Genomic DNA, 23,703 nt, shown 5'->3' with positions numbered 1-23,703 from the left:
AGCCCTCAATATAGGAAGGACATGGACCTGATGGAGCGGGTCCAGAGGAGGGCCACCAAAATGATCAGGGGGTTGGAGCACCTCTCCTATGAGGACAGGCTGAGGGAGCTGGGGTTGTTCAGCCTGGAGGAGGCTCCGGGGAGACCTAATAGCGACCTTCCAGTACCTGAGGGGGGCTACAGGAAGGCTGGGGAGGGTCTGTTTACAAAGGCCTGCAGTGACAGGACAAGGGGCAATGGCTTTAAGCTGGAGAAGAGCAGATTTAGATTGGATATTAGGAACAAGTTCTTTCCTCTGAGGGTGGTGGAACACTGGAACAGGTTGCCCAGGGAGGTAGTTGAGGCCCCTTCCCTGGAGATATTCAAGATGAGGCTCAACAAGGCCCTGGGCAACCTGGTCTAGTTGGGGGTGTCCCTGCTGACTGCAGGGAGGTCAGACTAGATGACCTTTGGAGGTCCCTTCCGGCCTGGACCAATCTATGAATCTATGAATTATACATGGTTTTAAAATAAATTGCTAACAAACTCACGTCCTTTTTTTTTTCCCCAGGCAAACCAGTAATGATAGTGACTGAATACATGGAAAATGGTTCTCTGGATACGTTTTTAAAGGTAATACTTAGATCCTTTTTCCAGGGGGACTTTGGTTGAAGTTTGGGTTCTTTGCAGATGGTTAATATTGGTGAAAATGTTTGCTGGGTGCTGGTCCAGCTGTTGATGCTTCTGGAGGCAGGAGTAGCTCAGTTGTCTGTTTGATCTGTATTTATACAGCATCATGAAGGACCTGGTTCGTGCATTGATACAAGCAGATAAGAATGAATTGGAGGATATTATGTTTATTTTAGAAGGTAGTCTGCTGCATGGAAATGATTAACTTATCCTGCAAAATTTGATGGGTTTCCAGAGCACATCCGCACTGCATCGTGGCAAACCCCAGACTTGCCAGAGTTTTTCCATGAGACATGAGAGCTAGAGAAGGGAGTATAGGGAAAATGGTTAGAAGTGCAGTGTGGCAACATGGGGGAGAGCCCCTACCCCCACATATTCACACGTGGACCTCTGCAGGTAGGATTTCAATGCAACTTGGTGCAATTCGGTTGGCTGACTGGGAGACAGCCCACGCCGGTGTCTTTATACACATAACTATATGTGTTCACTCCCAGTCACAGTCTCTTTATCACTCACCAGTGGAAATAGCTTGCTCCTTCATCTCCAGTTAAAAGAACTACGTTTCCTTAGCCTTGTCTCTAGAGATCCTAATCCAAACAGTGAAACTTTGAAAAGCTTTGTGGTCAGAGCATGAGAGTAATGAATTATTAATTTCCCTGTTTTTCTTCCCTGGAGACTTGCCTTTGCATTTTTATTCATGCGCAGGCAATGCTGAGGGTGCAGAGACTCTCAGCGGATCCAATGTCTCCTTCCTTTTGCAGAAGAACGATGGGCAGTTCACGGTCATTCAGCTGGTTGGGATGCTGCGAGGTATCGCATCAGGAATGAAGTACCTGTCTGACATGGGTTATGTACACAGAGATCTGGCTGCCAGGAATATCCTAATCAACAGCAACTTAGTCTGCAAGGTGTCAGACTTCGGCCTCTCTAGAGTCCTAGAAGATGACCCCGAAGCAGCGTACACAACCAGGGTGAGTTAGGATTGAGCTGACTGAGCTCAAGGAAAATGTATTTCCTGCCACATTTTGGTGTTCCGGCTCTAGCAAAGAGGTTTCTACAAATCCAGATTCTCTAAACTGTACATGAGGGTTTGGCCAGCTGTTCCCCATTAAACACTATCAGATGAATTTGTAAATGCCTGTAACTTTGTAGCGGGAATGGCCAAATAAGGCAAATAGCTAATAACTTTTAAGTTCATGTTGGGCACCTGAGTCAAAGAGCGAACTTTCCAAAGGTGCTGTGCTCCCAGCTCTATTCTGTCTTCTTTGGTGGATATCAAATGGAGGAGAGAGCAAGAGCAAGTGCTTTGCTTAGGCACCCATGCACAGATGTAAGAAATGGTCTTCTGGACAATTTGACCCATCAGTAACCACGTACTGCTTGTTGCAAATGACACACATTGCCGTCAACATTACCTTGTTGAGAGTCATTTCCCCCAGCCTGAGAAAGAGCTGGTTCAGCTCTGCCCTTTTCTATCCTTGATCCATCCTTCCAGGGCATCAGCTCACCCATCCCAGTGCTAAGACACATGGCCCCAGCACTGCGGAGGAGGGGGTGGGCAGGACCCATCCTCAGCAGCACAGAACTGGAGAGACCCTCCAGTGTTCACCCCACACCCACCCACAAACAGACACAACCCAACAATCTCGGGCACTAGAGCGTGCCCTGAAGTGCCATGTCTACACGTTCCTTAAATACCTCCAGGGATGGCGACTCCACCACCTCCGTGGGCAGGCTGTTCCAGTGCCTGACCACCCTCTCAGGAAAGTCATTCTTCCTAATATCTAATCTAAACCTCCCCTGCCCCAACTTCAGACCATTTCCTCTGCTCCTGTCATTATTCCCTTGGGAGAAGAGGCCAACACCCACCTCTCTACACCCTCCTTTCAGGGAGTTGTAGAGGGCACTGAGGTCCCCCCTCAGCCTCCTCTTCTCCAAACTAAACATGCCCAGTTCCCTCAGCCTCTCCTCCTATGACTTGTTCTCTAGACCCCTCACCAGCTTGGTGGCTCTCCTCTGGACACGCTCCAGCAGCTCCGTGTCCTTCCTGTAGTGAGGGGCCCAGAACTGAACACAGCACTCGAGGTGAGGCCTCACCAGTGCCCAGTCCAGAGGCACCATCACTGCCCTACTCCTGCTGGCCACGCTATTCCTGATATAGGCCAGGATGCCGTTGGCCTTCTTGGCCACCTGGGCACACTGCTGGCTCATGTTCAGCCGGCTGTCCACCAACACCCCCAGGTCCTTTTCTGCTGGGCAGCTCCAGCCACTCTTCCCCAAGCCTGTAGCGCTGCAGGGGGTTATTGTGTCCGAAACGCAGGACCCGGCACTTGGCCTTATTAAACCTCATCCCATTGGCCTTGGCCCATCCAGCCAGCCTGTCCAGGTCCCTCTGTAGAGCCTTCCGACCCTCAAGCAGATCAACGCTCCCACCCAGTTTGGTGTCATCCGCAAACTTACTGAGGGTGCACTCAATCCCCTTATCTAGATCATCAGTAAAGATATTAAACAAGACTGACCCCAAAGCTGAGCCTTGAGGGACAAACATGGCAGCGGTTGGCACGCCTGGATGTGTCCTATTAGCATGTTTTTCCAAGGGTGGTGTTTTACGGGTGGTGGGAGCTCTCTGGGTCACATTCCCAGCTCCCAGGGAAGGCCTTTCAGCTCTTGGCAGTCACGGCCCTGCAACGGGACTCGGTGCACGGCTGGACCAGAGCCTCCCTGCAGGCTGGAGGGCTCTCGGCCAGCCCTGCTGCGACTGCAACGTGCTGCCATGTGCTAATTGGCACTGCTGAGAGTCTGGCTCCTCACTTAAGGCATGCGCTGATAAGCCTGTGAATAAATAATTATTGGAAGAAGGGACTTTCTAAAATTTGCTTTGAAAATGTGTTCCAAATTCTACCTTTTTCAAATAACAAACACTGTTAGGGGGCATTCAGGGAGACGTTCCAATATTTAGCTCAACATTGAGAGGAAGGGACTTCACAGTAAAATATATTTGGATATAAATCAAGGGAGACAACTCTTTAAACCCAATAAGAGAAGTATTCCTTAATCCAAACTCTCCTTTCCCTCCCCTCTTCCTTCTCAGAGCTGGTCTGAAGTTTGATTTCTGAAACGGTAGAAAGGGAAAAAGGAGACGGCAAAGCCCATTTGACAGCTGTGGCATCATTTTCAGTCCCACAGCAGAGGCCAAGCAGGCTGGTCGTTACACACACAGATTTCTGTGCCCGCTACGCAGATCTCTCTGCAGGATCAGGGCTGCGTTTAAAAAAATAAAAAAAATAATTAAAAAAAAAGGAAATAAAGGGCATTACTTCCACAGCAATTTGCATGAAGCCCTCGTTAGATCAAAGTCTTCCTGGGCTTCAGAGCTGTCTGTTCCTCCCCCGCTCGCTCTCAGAAACGGAGGAACTGTATTCCCCTACCAACCCAGGCAACATAATTGAGATGTTGATCCTATACATGTCCCAGCATTCAAACAGCATTCAAACAACAAACCTTCAGGACAGCCAATTAGTAGGCAGCCTACAAATGCTTATGGGCTGAGATAATGTGGAAAGAGGCCCCATGCTGTCAAACAGATTTACTTTAAAATTCGATGTCTCTTTCCAGAGAGAAAATAACATCCCTCAGTGCTCTAAGAAGTGCTGTTTTGTCCTCTTTTGCATGTTCTCTGCCCTCCTCTGCAATCTGTTTTGGGTGGGTTTTCTTTTTTTTCCCTTTCCTTTTCCTTCTAGGGAGGGAAGATCCCCATCCGATGGACAGCGCCCGAAGCAATTGCCTTCCGCAAATTCACATCGGCCAGCGATGTCTGGAGCTATGGCATCGTGATGTGGGAGGTGATGTCCTACGGCGAGAGGCCTTACTGGGAAATGACAAACCAAGATGTAAGTAAGCATGTGCGGGAGCTGCCGTGTGATGGGACTTCGGGGGCTCGGCGTTCGTTCTGCAATCAGAGAGGCAGGATGGAGACAGGAGGAGGAGAGCCGCTGGAAAAATGGCTTTGTTCCCCCATGCCAGATAAAAATGAGTCTCTCGTTTGATGCTCTTTTTTTTTGCAGCAGCAGCAGCCCAGAACAGGCTGTGCTGTGCAGAGGGAAATGTGTCTGCACAGAGGCAAGCCTGCTTCCCCCAGCAGACTGCTGGAGCTTCACTAATGCTGTTAGAGCTGGAGCCTGTCCCTCCTCTGCTTAATGACAAAGGTCTGCCAGGGGATAGATGCTGATAACTGGCAGCATTTCAATTGTGTGTTCAAACCCCTGCTGCTACGTAAAGCAGAAACTCAAGAGAGTCATGGTAAGGGCTTTGTTTCACTGCACAAAAGCTGGGTGATTTGATTTAGTGACAGCAGTCCAGAGAGCTGCATCTTGGTTGCCCTTGCATTGCTGATCTCGAGAGCATAGTTTTGCTCCTGTTGTGAACATCTTGTAAGTCTGTGCTAATGCAAGCTCTCATTCATTTGTACAGCACCCTTCAAGTTGTGTCCCCTTGCTGCTGGGCCCCAGTGCCCCCTTGAGTCTCTGACCTCAAGGACAGCCTCTGAAGCAACCCAAGGGAGATGCCTGGGGACACTGTCCCCTTCCTGACTGCCGCTCTGATCCCAGCCTGTGCAAGGATCTCTTCACAGAATCACAGAATCTTCGTGGTTGGAAGGGACCTTTGAGATCATCGAGTCCAACCATACACAAAAACCCACAACAAAAACCCAACCCAAGAATCTCAGGCACTAGAGCATGCCCTGAAGTGCCACGTCTACACGTTCCTTAAATACCTCCAGGGTTGGCGACTCCTCCACCTCCCTGGGCAGGCTGTTCCAGTGCCTGACCACCCTCTCAGGAAAGTCATTCTTCCTAATATCTAATCTAAACCTCCCCTGCCCCAACTTCAGACCATTTCCTCTGCTCCTGTCCTTATTCCCTTGGGAGAAGAGGCCAACACCCACCTCTCTACACCCTCCTTTCAGGTAGTTGTAGAGGGCACTGAGGTCCCCCCTCAGCCTCCTCTTCTCCAAACTAAACATGCCCAGTTCCCTCAGCCTCTCCTCGTATGACTTGTTCTCTAAACAAGTGTTGTACTTATTAGTGATATTAGTGAATTGTGACAATAGCTATGCATAAAAAAATAGAGAAGAATTTAAGAAATTCTGCTAGTAGAGATCATTCAGCACCTTAACATGTGTTGTTTTGCTGAAAAGACCGAGTCCGGAGAAATACTCATGTAAGAAAACAAAATTGCTGACTCAAAAGCAACAAATTAGTACACAAAGAAAAGTTTTTCTCTGATACAATTTGACACTCCATGCAAATATACAATATCTGTGTCATTAGTGCTTAGGAGTAAGCCAACTAGTTTCCAGTAATAATATGAACAGGCAGAGAGCTTAATACAGGTTTCAATGATCTAAAGCTGTAAAACGATACCTGTGCTAAGCGGTACGTAAAGTTCAGATTTTTCCTAGCTTTTTCTGTGGGTTTAGATGAGAACACTTTCTTTTCTACAGTTACAGAGGGTTTTACTGAGCACTGGAAAAGTCCTTATTTGCAGAAATTGAACCTCTGCGTTCCTTGATCAAGAGGCTCTTGATCCTACTGCAGAGCTACCTCCTACCCTGAGCTCACCACAAACATCTCTCTGTCTAAAGCTAAAAAAAATAAAGCCTGGGGTTGCCAGATTTTCTAGGCCCCTCCTTCCTCTTCACATCTCTGAGAACCATGACATGCGGAGTTCTCTTGAGGCTGTGGGCTATGCATGAAGTCAGGGTCACCATGAGGCATGCGGGGCCCCCAAAGCAGCTCTGTGTTGGGGGTAAAGGAAATACACCACTCTGCCTGAGGCCATCGGAGTCGTTCCTGATCCCTCCCGCTTCATCTCTGCAGCCTGCTGCTGCTGGCTGGGCAAAGCAAGCAGGTCCTTGCTCCACCATAGAATCATAGAATTGTCTAGGTTGGAAGGGGCCTTTAAGATCATCTAGTCCAACCATCAACCTAACTCTGATTAAAAAAAAAAAAAAAAATCTACAAAAAGCCAATAACCCATCACTAAACCATGGTACTGAGCACTATGTCAACCTGTCTTTGGATCACCTCCAGGGACAGTGCCTCAACCACTTCCCTGGGCAGCCCATTCCAAGGCTTAATAACCCTTTCCATGTAAAAGTTTTTCCTGATGTCCAATCTGAACCTCCCCTGGCGCAACTTGAGGCCATTTCCTCTTGTCCCATCGCCTGTGACTTGGGAGAAGAGACTGACCCCCCCCCTGGCTACACCCTCCTTTCAGGGAGTTGTAGAGAGCGAGAAGGTCTCCCCTCAGCCTTCTCCAGGCTGAACACCCGCAGCTCCACAACACCTGATGTTTCATCCTTTTTTCTTTTTTGAACAGCATCCCTGTCCCCATGACTTTCTGCCGTTTCACTGGCAGCAAAGGCTCTGGCCGAGCCTTCTGTTTCTCCTGTGTTTTGTCTGCGGGCCTTTGCCATCAGTGGATGGTACTACCTGTCATGCTGAGCTGCTGTCTCATCTCGCTCCGAGTCCAGGCGTGGAAACGAGCAGTACCTTTGAGACGGTCATGCCGTGCTTCTTGCCAGGGAGACGAGCTCGTTGTTTGGCATGAATGCCCCACCACTTCTGCATTGCTGAGGCTGTCATGTTGGCAGGGAGTTTGGTGAAGCAGCGTGCTATCTACATAGGGATTTATCTCAATCAAATACAGAGACTTTCTTCCATAGCTTGTGCAGAGAATGCAGCAACTGAGAGCCAAGCTCTTTTGGTCACACTGAGCACTGTAACTATATTTAATGCCGATGCTCTGGCATAGCACAGATGTTGTTCAGTAAATGCCAGGCTAAGATTCAGGCTGGTGCCAGTGAAATAGCGCTCCACGGCCAGGGGAGTCCCTTGTCTGGATCGTAACGCTATGAAAATCCACACTTTGCAGAACTGTTCCGAAAAGCCCAAACGCCTCTGTGCGCTGCGGGGCACAGGGGGAATTTCACACCCACCTGAGAAAAAGCAGATGGGGGACTGGTTTCTTTAGCAGCAGAAAGCAGAGGACTGGGGAGATTTTAATGAGCAACAATTCCTGCTCAGGCTTTGCTTGGGTTACCTCTCTGCCTGTGTGCAGGTGGCAAGTGCCTGGATGGTGGTAGCTTAGGAAACTTAATTCAGTGCTGTGGCATGGTTCTCATGCAATGTATGCCTGCTGCCTTCATCTTCTGAAGGCCTCCTCTTCTTCTTTCCTCCCCTGCTTGTGTTGGCAGAAGAATCAGTGGCGTTAGATACAGCATTGACTTTCATGCGGAGGACCAGAGGGCTCTGCTCACGTGAATTTCGGACTCTGTCGCAAAAGAGTTTCTTGGTGCATGGCTTGTAATTAGAGCACATCGTTTGGCAGCACAGTTGGTGATGAGCGAAACGATTCTCACCATGTTACAGCGGCATTGCTTTAAAGGAGCTGCAGTGCCGTAGGGCAGGCAACGTTGAGCTGTGAAGACTACAAACCGTGTTTTAAAGTCGTGCTGGTTTCTGGATGGCCTTCTAAAAATATGCTTTGACTCGACTACAAGATAAGGCTTTGATGCAGGAATTGTTGAGAGGAATTCTGTGACCTGTGCTGACCAGGTTGCTAAGCTAAATGATCACAGTGGTTGCTTTTTAGTCTTCAGACTGGTGGTTTTATGAAAACACAGAGCTTAAAAAGTGTTGCTTTGGTTTACTGGAATAGACTATCCCAAATGGTCCTCTCCCAAACATCAAGTTCAGTCATCCCAATCCATAAGTGAGTAGTGCTTGTCCAGAAGAGGAACAAGGACAAAAAGGCCTCCTTGTAGGTGCAAATTTTAGCTTTTCAAGTCTTACAAAGCAGTATACACCAATGAATGGAACAGCGAATGTGCCATTTTCTTACTTTCTAAGTATTGTGGTGGCTACAAGTGACTCGGTCTTTGTTGTTTCATTCTTTTGCTCCTCTTATTGCCAGACCCCCAAGGCACCTTCAGATGCAAGAGCCCTGCCTATCAAAATGGTATTTTGATACCATTTACATTGTATCACCAGAACAAATGACATCCTGTAAATTGAGTTAACGCTATTGATTGTGATGTTACTGCCAGGAATATCAAACATGCATAACCCCATTGCAGATGCAGTTCAGATATTCTGAGCTGGTGCCAGATGGTCTGCTCCCCGTCTTGCTACTATTTTCTTTCTGCTACAGCTGGAGGATGATCCATTATTGTTATAAATACAAGCACAGACACAGCAAATAACATTTTCGTGGCCACACTGAGACTTTTTTTATAGGGCAGTTGCAAATTTGGTATCAGGGTTGAGCCCAAGAGCATGATCTTGTAAAGAACAGACAGTGCAGCGTGGTGGGGCTGGTTTTTGAAGCTGCAAGCAAAAGTTAGGCCATAGGAGAGATTGCTTTGCAAGTGCAGGTTGGGTGGAGAGCAGTGCAGCTGCTCCACTGACAGATTAAATCTTAGATGGGTGCAAAAGGGCCGCAGGTCTTGTGGGCCAGATTTTCAGACGTGCTCGCTACCCTTGGAGAAGATTGCAGAGCCTCACCTAACTTCTTCTCTATGTCCGTCCTTAGGGAGTTTGAGGTTCCCACTACTGCTGGCTCAGCCAGCCCAGCTTATTCCTGGGGCTCTTCCACTTGGCAAAAACCCCTGTGGTGGAGGATGATTTGAAAGCGATCCATGAGGTCCTGAATTTTGGGGCCTTCTGAAGTGCAATGGCAGCCTGACGCGGCTCTTCCTGAACTGCTTGTGTAGGGACTAAAGATCAAGAAAACAACGTCCGGGCTAACCACAGACCTTTTTAAATACAGGGGATGTTTTCAAATCCTGAGACGGTGCCTAGAATGACTGGCATCTGCGGCAGTTCTTGGAGTCTGACAGTGAAGCGCTGTGGTGTTCCACACAGCAAATAGTTGCTTCCTGCTGCTTTTGGTCAAGGGGTCTTGGGAGTAGAGGGTGTGAAGATGGGCCACTGGGACTCTCTTGGAGCAGTCACAGACCCTTGTGGCTTGAAACACGAGTTGCATTCTCCTGAAAATTGTAATGGTCCAAAATGGGAACTGCTGGGCTTGGAGCCCTGCTGTAAATCTGCCCCAAACTGGGGAAAACAAGTTGCTTTCTTCAGTTCTGCCCTCATTTATTCATTTCTGCCTTTCAAGAGGGCAGACAGCACATGTGCATACCACTTGTTTTCGATACAGAACCATAGATGGCTTGTGTTTGAAAACAACCCTCCCCTGGTTTTAATTTACATACTCCCAGGCTGACATTTTAAATTCCTGGCAGAAATGTGGCCACACTAAGAAATGACTAGACCCAGACAGCATTGAATGATATATGAGATGGTGGTGCTGCCTCTGCCTTGAATCCATCCATCAATTAGCATTCAAAGTCTCTTTTGAAATACAGTCAGACTTTTATTACTGTAATACAAATTTGTGGTCTAGCACATGCCTTTTCATTTAAAGGGAAGCCAACATCTGAATAAACAAAATCACTGCACTCCAAGAAGATGCCAGAAAGCCCTGTAGGCTGCTTCTCATGGACTTTAGGGTAGGCTCTGGGAGTTTCCTGGTATATAACCTACAGACCTCAGCTGAGCTTTGAACAAGTGCATCCTGTCAATGCAAACAGGTTTGCAGCAGTGCCTTGGCTTTCTAGATTCATTTTGCTGTGACCAAAAATTAAGTTATTCAGCTCATCCCATAGACAGGATGGACAGGCTGGAGAGGTGGGCCCAGATGAACCTCATGAGGTTCAACAAAAGCAAGTGCAGGGTCCTGCACCTGGGCCAAAACAATCCTCGGTATAAATACAGCCTGGGGGATGAGGTATTAGAAAGCAGCCCTGAGGAAAGGGACTTGGGGGTGCTGCTGGACGAGAAGCTGGACATTAGCAGGCAGTGTGCACTTGCAGCCCAGAAGGCCAACCACATCCTGGGCTGCATCAAAAGAAGTGTTGCCAGCAGATCCAGAGAGGGGATTCTGCCACTTTACTCTGCTCTGGTGAGACCTCCCCTGGAGTACTGTGTGCAGGTCTGGAGCCCTCAATATAGGAAGGACATGGACCTGATGGAGCGGGTCCAGAGGAGGGCCACTAAAATGATCAGGGGGTTGGAGCACCTCTCCTATGAGGACAGACTGAGGGAGCTGGGGTTGTTCAGCTTGGAGAAGAGGAGGCTCTGGGGAGACCTAATAGCGGCCTTCCAGTACCTGAGGGGGGCCTACAGGAAGGCTGGGGAGGGTCTGTTTACAAAGGCCTGCAGTGACAGGATGAGGGGCAATGGCTTTAAGTTGGAGAAGGGGAGATTTAGATTGGATATTAGGAACAAGTTCTTTCCTCTGAGGGTGGTGGAACACTGGAACAGGTTGCCCAGGGAGGTGGTTGAGGCCCCTTCCCTTGAGATATTCAAGGTGAAGCTCGACGAGGCCCTGGGCAACCTGGTCTAGTTGGGGGTGTCCCTGCTGACTGCGGGGAGGTTGGACTAGGTGACCTTTGGAGGTCCCTTCTGGCCTGAACCAATCTATGAATCTATGAATCTATGAAAATATGAAAGATAGTAGGGTTTACTGGGTTTGGCTCTTGTGTGCAGAACTGGGGGGTGGTGGGATTTTACCTGAGCATATTGCTGATCCCAGAGCTCTGTGTTTAAGTCGACTTGGCATTTGGGAAGACGGCGAGAGGAAGAAAAGCAACCCATCAGCCTCATATTTTGTCTCCTGTAGGTGATTAAAGCTGTGGAAGAAGGCTATCGCCTGCCAAGTCCCATGGACTGCCCTGCTGCTCTCTACCAGCTAATGCTGGACTGCTGGCAGAAAGACCGCAACAGCAGGCCCAAGTTTGACGAAATTGTTAGCATGTTGGACAAGCTCATCCGTAACCCAAGCAGCTTGAAGACGTTGGTTAATGCATCGAGCAGGTACAAACTCAGGCCAGAGCCATTTCTCAGGTCGAGATTCTTGTCTGAATACCCGCCCCTGGGGCTGAATTTCCTCTTATTATTTAGCCTGTGTGCGTCCGTGGGTGGATGTTCCCCCAGCTTCATTATGTCCAGAGGAGTTTCCCCAAATCAACTTTCTCTGTTGAAATTGGCAGACAGATGAGCAATTCAGTTACTCTGGAAATACAGTGCTGCTCCCACAAAGAAAATTACTGTGGCCTGTCTTTCGGAAACAGGAGTTTCAGCAATATTTATAGGTCTGTGGTAAAGCTACCTGTGCTCTACCCCAAGGTTAGAGAGGGCAAGGCTTGAGTGCATGAAGTAGATAGTAAATGCTGCTCAAATTACCTGCCTGTTGACTTTATCTTGGTAATACAAATGAAGAGGAATCTCTTGGGGAAATTCTTAGGATGTGCAAAGCTCACGGATGTCTAAGTGCATCCTCCCACAGCTATTCCCAGGTGTGCTAGCCACCACCAACAGTTCTGACAGTCTTGGTAATCGCAAGAGGATCCCTGTGGTTCCCAAAGAACTGTACACAAACCATTTGTTAAAACCACATTAAGTGAAGAGAGCAGCCGGTGTGCAATTAAACAGGAATCTGAATAGCTACATGGCTACAAGTAAGGTAAATACAGTCAAGAAATAAAGTACTTGTACTTGAAGAAAAAGAGATTAATATTTTTGAGTGAGTTTTAGTATTGGGATCTCCACCATAGTGGAGTCTTGGAGGGTAAGCACACAAGTACTGCATCTGAGCCATCTGTGTTGCTAATCACTCAGTCCCTTTCAAGGTCATGAGGGAGTGATGACTATAAATCACTGCTGCTTCACTGATGGCAGTGGAGTTCCCCTGCTGAACACTGGAAGAGACCCTTCAGAAAAGCTTATTCTCAGAGGATGAGAAAACATACATGTGTCATTTTCCTTGGACAGGAATGAGAGAGATGTAAGATGAGATTAGACTGGTCGTGTGGACCAAAGCAGATGTCCTGTTGTGAGTTTAGACCCATCCGACTCCACACTTTCCGAGCGAGTCTTGCACAGCTGCATGTGGCTCATCTCACCTGTTGCAGCTGGACCTCACATCACCATGCTGGCATGTCCCCACATATGGCATCTCATGTGGTGGAAGAGAAGGAACATGAAATCTCTTGTTACTTTTAAAATACAAGTTAGATCTGGTTCTTCGGGCGATTTTGCATGCATCATTTACCATCTGAAGAAGAAATTCCTCTTATTAGCAATTAAATGTAATGTCAGTCCCAGCAAACTTGCAGGAAAAGGTTTATAATAGCACAAAATGTGATGTTTCTCTTTTACTTTCAGTTCAGAACAATCATTTTCCAGGCCTGTTATGCAGTGGTTCATGCACTCTTTTATACCAAGCTGTTATGCCAGAAAAGAAGCAAATAGGCAGCAAACCATTTCCTTGAGCTGCTAAGCACTTTGCTGATGTTTTATTCCATGAACAGGTCTACGCAATTCCAAATCTCTCCTTTTCAGAGCTGCTGGTAGTATTTTTGATGTGGGTGGAACACCTGAACAGCCAGGCTTTGGGACTGTGTTTCTATAATCATAGATTGCCATGCCCAGACCATAGTAATTCCAAATGAATCATAATTTAAACATACAGCAGCTGTAAAGGATTTTTTTATATATGTAATGTATTCTTTATGGAAATTCTCATTAATGCAAATAAGGGAGGAAGTCACTCTCTACATTACAGCGTGTGCATATCAGTAGGTACCTCCTGACATTGGTGATGAAAATCCACTTCTTATTATGATTACTTAGGAGTTTTGAATTCCTCATGTGTGTAAAATGTTATGGGAAGCCATTATGCTCTCAGTACTGCAAGTATTCACATTTTATTGGACCCTTCAGCGTTGCTATTAAATAAACAAATAATACTAATGTGCTCATAAAATATATGAAGATTTCTGAAGTGCTATAATAATATAATATCCCAGCTCTCTTTCCAGTTGAAGGTCTTTTAAGTGTAATTCTCACCATCAGAGGCTGACCTAGAAAACGTTCTTTTACTTGTGGGTAATAATCTTTATGCAAGGCTTATGTTAGCTGTATGTCCTGGTTTACAAAGCAGGGGACAAATCTAGTTTCTTTCCTCGCTGACCTTGGACAAGCCCTCTTTGCTCTCTGCGCATCATTAGTAGAGTGGTGGACCTGTACGCAGCATGGGTCGCTTGTGCCAGGTACTGTATCGGTGTTTCTGCAGCAGCAAAGGGTTATTATTTGCCTGAATTGCTTCTTCCGTGCGTGGCATAACCGAGCAGGTAGCAATTGCCGCGGCAAGATCTTGAGTGAGAGTGCGGGAGCAGGAGCGTGCCTCTGTTTTCAGGGCCAGAGCATCGTTGGAGCATTGCTGCTCTCTGCAGGGCTGGATGGATGCTGCCTGCGTCCCAAATCCCCGCCCGACTCGGCGGGGGGAGCAGCCCCTGAAGTGTTAACAGCAGCCTGCCTAGCTGCTGCTGGGAAATGTAATTTGGGTTTCAGCTTCCAGGCTCTGGACCGTCTTAAGTTAATTACGAGTTTTGAAGGAAGAGGAGGAAAACAGAGTGGGAGGAGTGAAACCAAAGACTTTGAAGGAAGAGTGACTGGGGCAGCCTAATTCTTCTATTAGTAGAAGCGAGAGGAGCGAGAGGTAACGGGGGTGGACGCTAGTCCTCTCCTCCTCTTTCTGCTCGCAGTGAGGACCAGAAATGGCAGGAACTAACTCAAAATGTGAAGTATTATGCTCGATACATTGCATATCAAGCCTGCTGGGAGGATTTAGGCTGCAGCAATCACTGAAAATGCAATGAAAGAATCATCTAATGTATAAATCATCATGTATAAAAATGTAAGCAACTGAGTCACGTTGGGTACACCTCGATACTGATTCTGTTGGCTTCTCTGTTTTTGCTTGTCTTTAGAGTATCAAATCTGTTGGTAGAGCACAGTCCAGTCGGGAGTGGTGCCTACAGGTCGGTGGGCGAGTGGCTGGAAGCCATCAAAATGGGCCGATACACGGAGATCTTCATGGAGAACGGCTACAGTTCGATGGATGCTGTGGCTCAGGTGACCCTAGAGTGAGTAGCGCCCAGATCATTTTCCCCTCATTTGTTGGAATTGCAGAGGGGGAGAAGACAAACCCTTCAAAAATACGTAGGGATGAGGCTGCAGAAAGGAAAACCATTACCCTTTGTTTGCAGTCTCTCTTTTAGCATCTGTATTGATGATAAAAAGTGCAAGCAAGACTGAAACTTATGGTCACTACATTGGCAGCCAGAACTTTGGCTCCTTTACTCACAGAAATTAATGCTTGAGTTCGAGTAATTGCCAGGCCATTCTCTCGACATAATAGCAGTTGATTATTTGGGGTTACTGACAAGTGAAAAAAAAACCAACCCACCCTGCTAGTAAATGTATAGCAGCTAGTGTCCCTGCTGGGTTATACTGGCTTTACGCCAGATTAGCTGGTTTCACAGTTGATCTGGACACAACCAAGTGGGCAGTCAAGCCCAGTAAGGCGGGGAAATAGTAGTCAACATTAACAGAAATAGGAAACAGGAACAGAAGAGCATCAGCAAACCCATAGCTCTAGGGAACAGGCTCCCTGGCCGAGATTCTTCCTTCTGAATGTGCTCTTGGGTTTTTTCACATGAGGTGACAGCACTCAAATGACTTGGTAAATGCCTCGGGGCTGCTGATTTGTTATGCTCCACCTTTAATTGCCTGCCTTGCTTGTGTAATGACATCTGTACTTTCCTCCTGCGCTTACTCAAACTTGCCCCAAAGCCTGCCTTTCTAGCTGGGTTAATTTGAGCTTGGTTTACTGCAAGCGTTAAGGCAGAATGGGAAGGATGATGCTCCGTGCTGCTTTGGAGGAGGTCTTGGCTCTTCCACCACATGTTTGCCAGTGCACATACAGAATTGGTGCCAAGGATTAGGAATAAAACAAGAAAAATACCCGCACCTCACAGAACCACAGCATTTCTCCTGTCTGCCACAGGGCTTGCTGTGGAGATGACTGCATAGGGTAGGAGGTCCTTTGGATGTGATGCAGGTTGGTAACATCTCCATGGAGTTCAGTTTTGCGTTACATGCATGGAGGGAGTGCAGGAGCGTATTTGCTGCACTCACCTCATCAGTATTTGTCCCTTACACCTGGACTCATCCAGTCTTATCTTCAGACATTCACACCAAAACCCTGAGCTAGGGATTAAATCCTCTCTGGTGACTGTCTAGGGAGTCAGGGTGCATGGATTTCTACCTAGATCCCTTTTTGGGTGCCTCTTACACGCAGTTTCCAGCCTAGTCCTGCAATGATGTGCCATGTTACTTTGGCTTTTGGGGACTCCACTGTTCCTTACCTACTCATCTGATCCAGCAGTGCCCAGAAACACCAGGCTTCAGGGCTCCATTTAGACTGGTGATCTACAAACGCTGACCAAGGAAGATGTCCATCCCCAGGGTGGTCAGAGTCCACGCAGCAGAAAGACCTAGCCAGAGGGCGAGTGGGAAGAGAAGGGATAGGATGAGGCAGTAATTTAAGAGAAAAGGAAAATGTTGGAGCATTCTCCTCTACTGTGCCACCTCAATCTTATAACCAGAGCAAGTTCTGGTAGAAAATGCAGATTGCGTAAAATATATCACAGACATTTTGCTCTCTGGCCGCATTAGTCGTATCAAGAAGAAAAGTAGGTTTTACAAAAGCTTCCAGTTTGTTCCTCTTTAGATCTTTATGCAATATCAAGAGCTCTAAAAGAAATGCTCAGAAGTGAAATGCTTTGGTTTAGGTCAGAGAAAGTGTTGAGTTCAAGCCCAAATTAATGGTCGTTTTTGACAGTAAATTAGAAGTTCACTTACTTACGTAGTTTTGAATAGTCTCAGCATCCCATTCCACTGACAAAACTATTCCTAACCTCCCATTTTTTTGAGTGCAACACTTCAGATTGTGAAATTATCTCCTTAATTTAACTTAAAAATGTAAATACTTCCCTATATTTACTCTCTGATACTGCAGAAATTTCAAAAGTATCCCCCAAAATCTTTTCAGGCTACCCAAAAAGTACTTCAAAATGGTTTTTCTGATTGCTATCAAACCAAAAAATTCATTATCTGTATAATTCTAGCCAGAAAGGCAAGTTGGTTTAAAAGTCTTTAAATAAGGTTATAGCTGCCAGAGATGCTCTGACCCTCTCGAGCTGCAAACTGCCTCTAAAGCCCCCTCCACCAGGTCCCAGTATGTTCTCTATAGCACAGATGTCATCCCACTCTTGTCCTTTAGTGGTCCCAGCGGAGGCGATATGCCTGAGCTGCTCGGCTTTGGCTTTCTTCCGGGCTTTTACAGCAGCACAGTAGTGCAGAGCAGCTGATGCCTGGGAACCTGGGGAGCTTCTGGGTTTTGGGTTTGTTTGGTTTTTTTAAGCTGAAAGGAGACATTTCATGAATCCGTCTTGCATTTCAGTTGAAACTGAAAAAAAGGTTGAAACTAACTCCAACTAGTTAGTTATCCAAGCCAGCAAATAAATTACCCCCCCAGCTGCCTTGGACAGAGATGCTTGCATGAGTCAGGCTTGGTTCTTGAACAGCTCAGCCTGCACACCTTTGCGTTGCAAGGGTGGCTTAGCAAGAAGACTTGGCTCCACTGGGGTCTGTTTTTGGGAAACCTGTGGAAGGTTCATTAAAAAGCCATCCAAATCAAGATCTCTCTCATCCCTCTCAAATATAACAACAACAAAAAAAAAAAGACAAAAGACCAGATTCTCAGCTGTTAAAAAAGGAGAAACCATCATAATGGCTTAAGAGTTAAGATATCCCGTGTTGAAAAACTGAGCCACGTGCTCAGGCTGATGTAAACTGGCAGATTGCCCTTAAAATCTACAAAGTAAGGGAGAGAAATGGCTCCTGAGTGGGCTCAGATGAGACTCTCTTGGGTTCTCCAGGAAACGAACACCAGAACAAGCAAAGTTCTTTAAAGGTTAATATACTGGGGGGGGTGTGTGTGTGATTTTCTGGAGGTTTTCATTTTTTTCTCCCTGTAAAAGGGAACAACAAAACATTTTGTACTCTGCAAAGGAGAATTCAGGTTAAATGTTCCTTGTCATTTTTAATAGAGGCAACTGTTCAGTATATTTCAGAGCTGGGACTTGGGGGGATCGGGTGAAAAGATGATCTGAACATCTGAAAGTAGCTTGCTTTCCCCAAATGACATCAGTAAAACATTCTCTACAATTTAAGAGGTTGCCTTCAAATGCCATCCAAAATGATTTTTCCCAAATTCAAACTGCGTGGGAGACAGATGTGGAAATTAGATGGAGAAAGGAGAACTGGATAATCGCTGCCAGAAAAGGCAGGAAAAAAAAAAAAACGTGATCAATGTAAAGAATTTCTAAAGTTTACTGAAAAAAATTCCTAGTGCTGTAAGAGGGGTTGGCCATAACGCTGACGGGACTGGTGACTGGGCGCCCAGCTTGTGGCCTCTCTACAGGACCTGGTTGAGATGGTAGGTGTTCAGCATGTTTTTTTTAAACACCCCCCTCCCCAGCATGCAAAGCAGAATCCCGATTACTGCCCTGCTTCTTTCAGACTGATGGCTTGATGCGTTTGTTCCAGAGAGGAGTAGCATTAGCGACAAATTTCTGAAAGCAAAAGATTAAAAAGTTAAAACTGGTGAATATCGCCCCAAGTCCTGAGCTCTGCCTGCTTAAGCAAAGACCTGAAAATGTATGTGTTCAAACAAAGAGTGATTTCTACATTTAGCTCTAATTCTTGCAAAGGGATGAATCACCTTGTGAAAAGTGGAGCCTCACCCTCCACCCCCTCTTTCCAACTGGATATCAGACATGAAGGCAACCTTTCCAGTGGACCAGACCTGCTCTTTAAACTTGTGGACCACCTAGTGACTTTGAGTGTGTCTGGAGCTCTTTCAATCCACTGCAAGAATAACTTTACCAGGACAATACTCAAGAATAGATAGATCCATGACATGAGTTTCAGTCTGACCCTTGACTGGACCAGTTACTAACCATGTGGACTACATACTTCCACCTTTTGAAAGATCTGTACTCACTTGAATCTCAGGACACCCTGTTGTTTGTCATTAGATGAAGAGCTCTGAATATTTGTAATAATATGTGCTGTGTTGCTTTGCATTGTATTTTTTTTTTCTTCTAAAATAAAATAAATTATTTATTAAAAGTTATACTGGATAAAGAGCGTTTAAGAGTTCACCTGCTCTAGATGCTTATTCTTAACCTGAAATCTCAGTTCTGAGATTGTGATACTGCATCTGCTTCTGAACAAACCAGTTCTCATCTCGTAATCAAGTAGGACAGGAATAATGAATAAGAGCAGATGAACTCTTAAAAAAACTGATTTTTAAGTCCTCATTTCATGCAAAAGTCCCTAGCAAGTGGATTCCTCTCTGTTTAGCGTCCTTTGAAGGTCTTTGAGGTTCTTCTTTCCCCTCGTTCAAACTGACAACTAACTAACTACCTGAGTAGTACCAGTCTGCATGGGCAATTGTAGAGTTACACCACATGAAGAAGAATGATGAAATCTGGCCCGAATGGGAGATGAAATACTAAATATCTGTGGTAGTGTGACGGCTGCCAGACACAGAGGTCTTTCAGGAACCTGGCCTGTTTGCTTGCATGACTAACTGGCTGGTGAGGGGGTTGTATTTTATGTGGCAATCCAGTCCTAGTCTACACTGTGTTTGACAAATTGGTCCATGGTGTATAAGTAGTTCTGTTTGTAAATAAAATGTTTTAAATATATTTCTTAACAACGTGAAGACCATGAATTCAACCCTTGCAAATAGAGGATATTGCAGGGAAGAGGATACTGTGTTGTCCCTGGCACGTTGCAGCTGGGCTTTCGTGCAAGGTGGTGGTAAGAGAGCAGCATGCGTGTAGCTGTATGCAGGCGGTTTGGGATGAGCCGACACCAATTTTCCCCTTTATTTCCTTGGCTTTTTGGTCAGCTTAGGTCAGCCTCTTAGTACGGTGTTGGCAAGTGGTGCTAATTCCTGCCTGTTCCATTTTCAGCCCTATGTGAAGGAAAGAGAAGTGAAAAGGGGAGACTTCTCCCTGAAACAAGAATAAAAGTCATCTTGTTGCTGGGGGCGGGGGGGTCAAGTATTTTGAAGCAGGGAGACCCCACCGCACATGGGTGCACGTATGTCCAGGATCTCGGGGACCACCATTGCCGCTGCCCCAGCGATGCACACAAGACCTGACACCGGGGGTTGGGTCACTTGCACGCCAGGGCGCAGCCTGGATCCTCATCACAGGTGTCACTTGCCCCCAGGTCTTAGTTGTGCCTTTTCTTGCAGGGAATTGCACGTTTCTATTGCAAAGCCCCAGTAGATGCCCACACACATCTCCTCTGTGCAGCTGAGCCCAGTAAAATTACCAGCGGGCTGCAGTAACGTGAGCCAGGCAGTTCTGGACTGGAGCTTGAGAACAGGTTTTCAGCCCTTAGGCACAGAAGTTGACCATTTTTGTCCCCAAACCAGCTGGTTTGCCCACCCAATTTTGTTTAAAAGTTGCCTTCTGCCTTACGCCGCTTTAAGTCCTTCAGTGCTGGGTGCACAAGAGCACACAATGTGCTGTAAGTCACACTTGAAAAATGGGAGTTAAAGCTCCTGCGTTCTCTAGGTGGTTTTTGGAAAGTTTTGTTGCTGACACTGCAACGCGCAAAGTGGCTGCTGGATACGGCTGATGATTTCATCCTAGGTGAGCATCTGGCTCAGGAGCTGCTGTCTTCTGGTCCGTCTTTGCAGAGGTGAAAGACACCACAGTGGTTTCTGCTCCCTCTCTGAGGAGTCCCTGCACTTTTGGCCGGTGGCTCCACATTCGAGAGGATTTGATATTCAAAAAAAATAGGCTGGATCCCCTGGTGAGCAGCTAATGGATTGAAACCAGAAACTCCTTTTTCTTTTTTCTCTCTCGTAAATCAATGAGGCGCTCCTCAAGGATGTTGAGTTAAGGGGATACTATAAGAGGAAAAAAAAAAGTTGTGTAGTGAGTAGGGTTTTTTTATTAGACTGATGGATCTGTGCGTGAAATGCCAAGACGTACATGCCTTTCATAGTTTCAGGCTATTTTTTTCTGCATAACATGCAAGAGTGGAGTATCAGAAATGATACATCTGCAAAGTACATGGTACTAGATTTTCAAAAGAGCTCAGCTTGCACTTTAGATACCTGGGGAAAAAAAAAAAAAAAGCTGAATTTTCAAAAAGTTCCAGCAGAGCAGCACTCAGCAGGGGGAAGATGGATGTTGGCTCTTTTAAAAATCAGGTCCTATACTGGGTTGTATTTGGGGTTTTTTTTGATCTTTGGTGTGAACTTCCAACTGTGCTGTGTACATAAATAAATTGCATGTAACAATAGCATTACTACATTTTCCTTCATTATTAAGATGGCTTGCTGAACTAGTTTCACAATTCAGTGGAGGCAGAAATGAAAGCATGTCCCCCTGAGAAGGTAGACACCTTTTGTGGGTGCTGCAGCCTTTTCTCTGCCAGGTAAGGAGCGTTGCTGATGTGTCTCATTGACCTCCCTTGCTCCGTGCCCCTCACGTTGTGATTTCCCCTATGCGTTGTTGAGATGCATCACCAAAAAATGGTACAATAATGAAGTGTTTAGCCTGGAGCAGAAAATCTGGTATTTTCCAAATCAAAAGGCTGAAAGCATGGCAGTCCTTGGAGAACAACAGATCTAGCTTTTGGCTTCAACCAGCTATATGTTAACGTATCAGCCTTCACTCAGGATTGCTTTTTAGTCAAAGCAATGCTCATCTGTTTAATTTTTGGACATGGATGGTTGGTTGTATTCACACAGGAGTCTCTGTCCAGAACGTGGAGCTGCTGAGAGAGGTACACCTCCACGGGTAGCTCACAAAATGTTATGTGAAAGTGTTTTGGTGGTCATTACATGTGTTCACCTGCAGTCCAGCATGCAGCTCTGCTGTGAGCTGTAGGCCAGGTTTGCAATATGTCTCGGTTGATGGTTGGGCTCCCAAGTGTTGCTGGTGATTCCCAGCCCTTGCACGCACCGGCCCTGTCAGCGTGGTTTCCAAAAAGCACCTACGTGTTCAAGGAGGTCATGTCCCACTGGCTTTCGGGGGAGAGCTTTCTCCTAAAAGACGTGTGCACAAGGTGTCAGCAGCTCTGGGTTTCACGCATGTATTGGCAAGACTGTGTAGCCCTGCTTTGAAAGCATCCTTTTATTCGGTCCAGCCTGGAGATAGAAGGCAAGGGGCCGATATTTTGCTAGTGGAAGTCTTCAGACGAAACACCACATCTCCTCTAAGTCGAACTGCATCTCTAACAGTCTCTGTGTCTTGTGTTGGAAACACAGATGCACCTGTCTTGATGTTTCTGCCGAGCTTTTATTCCTACAATTTCTTTGTTAGCACTTTTTCCCCTAGAAAGAAATCCCTACAGTAGTGCTCTACCATAACCCGTGGCCTTACCTAGCTTTACATGTGTCATTGAATCTGATCACCCAAGGTCCTGCTGTAGTATCTCCAGGGGACGACTTGTCCCACTCCTGTCTTTGGATAGGATAAATTATCCCCTGGAGGCGCCTCTTTCACGCCATCAACATCAACCTTGGTGATTACCTTCATCTATACACCTAAATTTTAGAGGGCCGAGTTTCTGAGGAAACAATCTGTCCTCCTAATCCTGCATTTCACAAGCTATCTTATTTTACAGCTTTCCTGTAATGGCAGCCCAGTAGACAGACTCAGGACAAATGCCTTTGGCTTGTAGAATTCACCCCCCCCAAAAAAAAAAAATCAAATGTGGGTTTACAGGAAGATTTGCAAAGGCCCAGAGGGGAGCTGCATGGCCGGTTCCTGCTGACTTTAGGGAGTCACCGAGGTGGTGGCCATGCTCAAGGCTTTTGCCGTTCAGCTCTCTGTGGGAGCTGGCTCTAGGATTGCAGTTGGTGTATCTTTGGCTTTGCCTAGTCTGAAGAGGAAGGAAGCGTGGACTGACCTCCCTCCTCACTGCTTTTATCTGAGATCAAATACCAGCCTCTCCCAGGAGAAGAGAAAACTGCAATGCAGGCTTTCTTACATGGCTTTTCTCTTGGAAGCAGGACTTTTCACACCTAGCAGAGTCCTTTGCCAAAGGCGATGCTGACACTTTGCTGTCTAGCTTTGCTCCTTGGCCGGCGAGGTGATCTTGGTCAGATCGCGACACCTCTCCAAGATGCTGTCAGCCATTAAAAGATTTAGGAAAAAAAAAAAAAAAAAAAATCAGGAGAAAATTTAACTTGCCAACTAAGCGTGGTTTCGGGAGCCGCCCCAGGTAAGAGGTAGGCACTGGCAGCAGCATCGGTGCGTGCGGCGCGTGGTGTGCGCGGCGGCGTGTGCCTGAGCGGTCCCTGGAACCAACGTCTGCTTTCTCCCACAGGGATTTGAGGCGACTGGGAGTGACACTTGTTGGTCACCAGAAGAAGATAATGAACAGCCTTCAGGAGATGAAGGTCCAGTTGGTGAATGGGATGGTGCCGTTGTAACTTGGTTTTAAAAGTCGCTTCCTCAAGTGGTCGGTCCTGCACTTTGTACACTAGCCCTGAGATTTATTTTGACTAAAAAAAAAAAAAAAAAGAAAAGATAAAAAGGGAAATTCAGTGGTTTCTATAACTGAAGGACGTTGGCCTCTGCCACAGTGTTTCTAAAGCAGTGTTTGACTAAAGTTTTCCTTTTCTTCCTATTTGTGTCCTCATTTTCATGAAGTTAATGTAAGATGCATGGAACATGGAAACAAATCTGCTGTACGTGAGGTTAAACCGTCTCTTAAGCTTCAGCGACTACGACAACAAGCCTTCCCACCACACGTTGTCTATACATGGGATATATATATATATATAGCACCTTTATATACTGAATGACAGCAGCACATGGTAATACTTCCAAGGACTGACTTGAGTGGAGGAGTTTTGTAGCCGTTCGTGGGCTCCCAAAAGCTGTGGTTTACTGACGTTTAACTTCGAGTCTTACTTGTCTACAGAAGTGTATTGAAGAGCAATATGATTAGATTATTTC

The 23,703-nt window shown here is 46.5% G+C and overlaps 1 protein-coding gene across 9 annotated transcripts in view; it reads left to right on the top strand.

Annotated features, from left to right (window-relative positions):
* EPHA5 (EPH receptor A5) overlaps positions 1 to 23,248 on the top strand; it is a 213,816-nt gene extending 190,568 nt beyond the window's left edge. For 8 of the 9 annotated variants that reach the window (XM_074148361.1, XM_074148360.1, XM_074148363.1 and 5 more), the window contains 6 exons: positions 550 to 611; positions 1,430 to 1,639; positions 4,409 to 4,558; positions 11,415 to 11,608; positions 14,566 to 14,721; positions 23,069 to 23,248. In XM_074148361.1, coding sequence (XP_074004462.1) covers positions 550 to 611; positions 1,430 to 1,639; positions 4,409 to 4,558; positions 11,415 to 11,608; positions 14,566 to 14,721; positions 23,069 to 23,174 — 878 coding nt within the window. In that variant the 3' untranslated portion in view covers positions 23,175 to 23,248. Of the gene's footprint in view, positions 1 to 549; positions 612 to 1,429; positions 1,640 to 4,408; positions 4,559 to 11,414; positions 11,609 to 14,565; positions 14,722 to 18,397; positions 18,615 to 23,068 lie in introns of those variants that run through there. The other variant, XM_074148359.1, reaches the window with a different exon arrangement.
* Positions 23,249 to 23,703: the final 455 nt, after the last annotated feature.

The sequence above is a fragment of the Numenius arquata genome, chromosome 5 (assembly GCF_964106895.1).
Source record: "Numenius arquata chromosome 5, bNumArq3.hap1.1, whole genome shotgun sequence".
Classification (NCBI taxonomy): Eukaryota; Metazoa; Chordata; class Aves; order Charadriiformes; family Scolopacidae; genus Numenius; species Numenius arquata.
The sequence above is the reverse complement of the archived record's forward strand: the minus strand, read 5'-3'. Positions and strand labels throughout refer to the sequence as shown.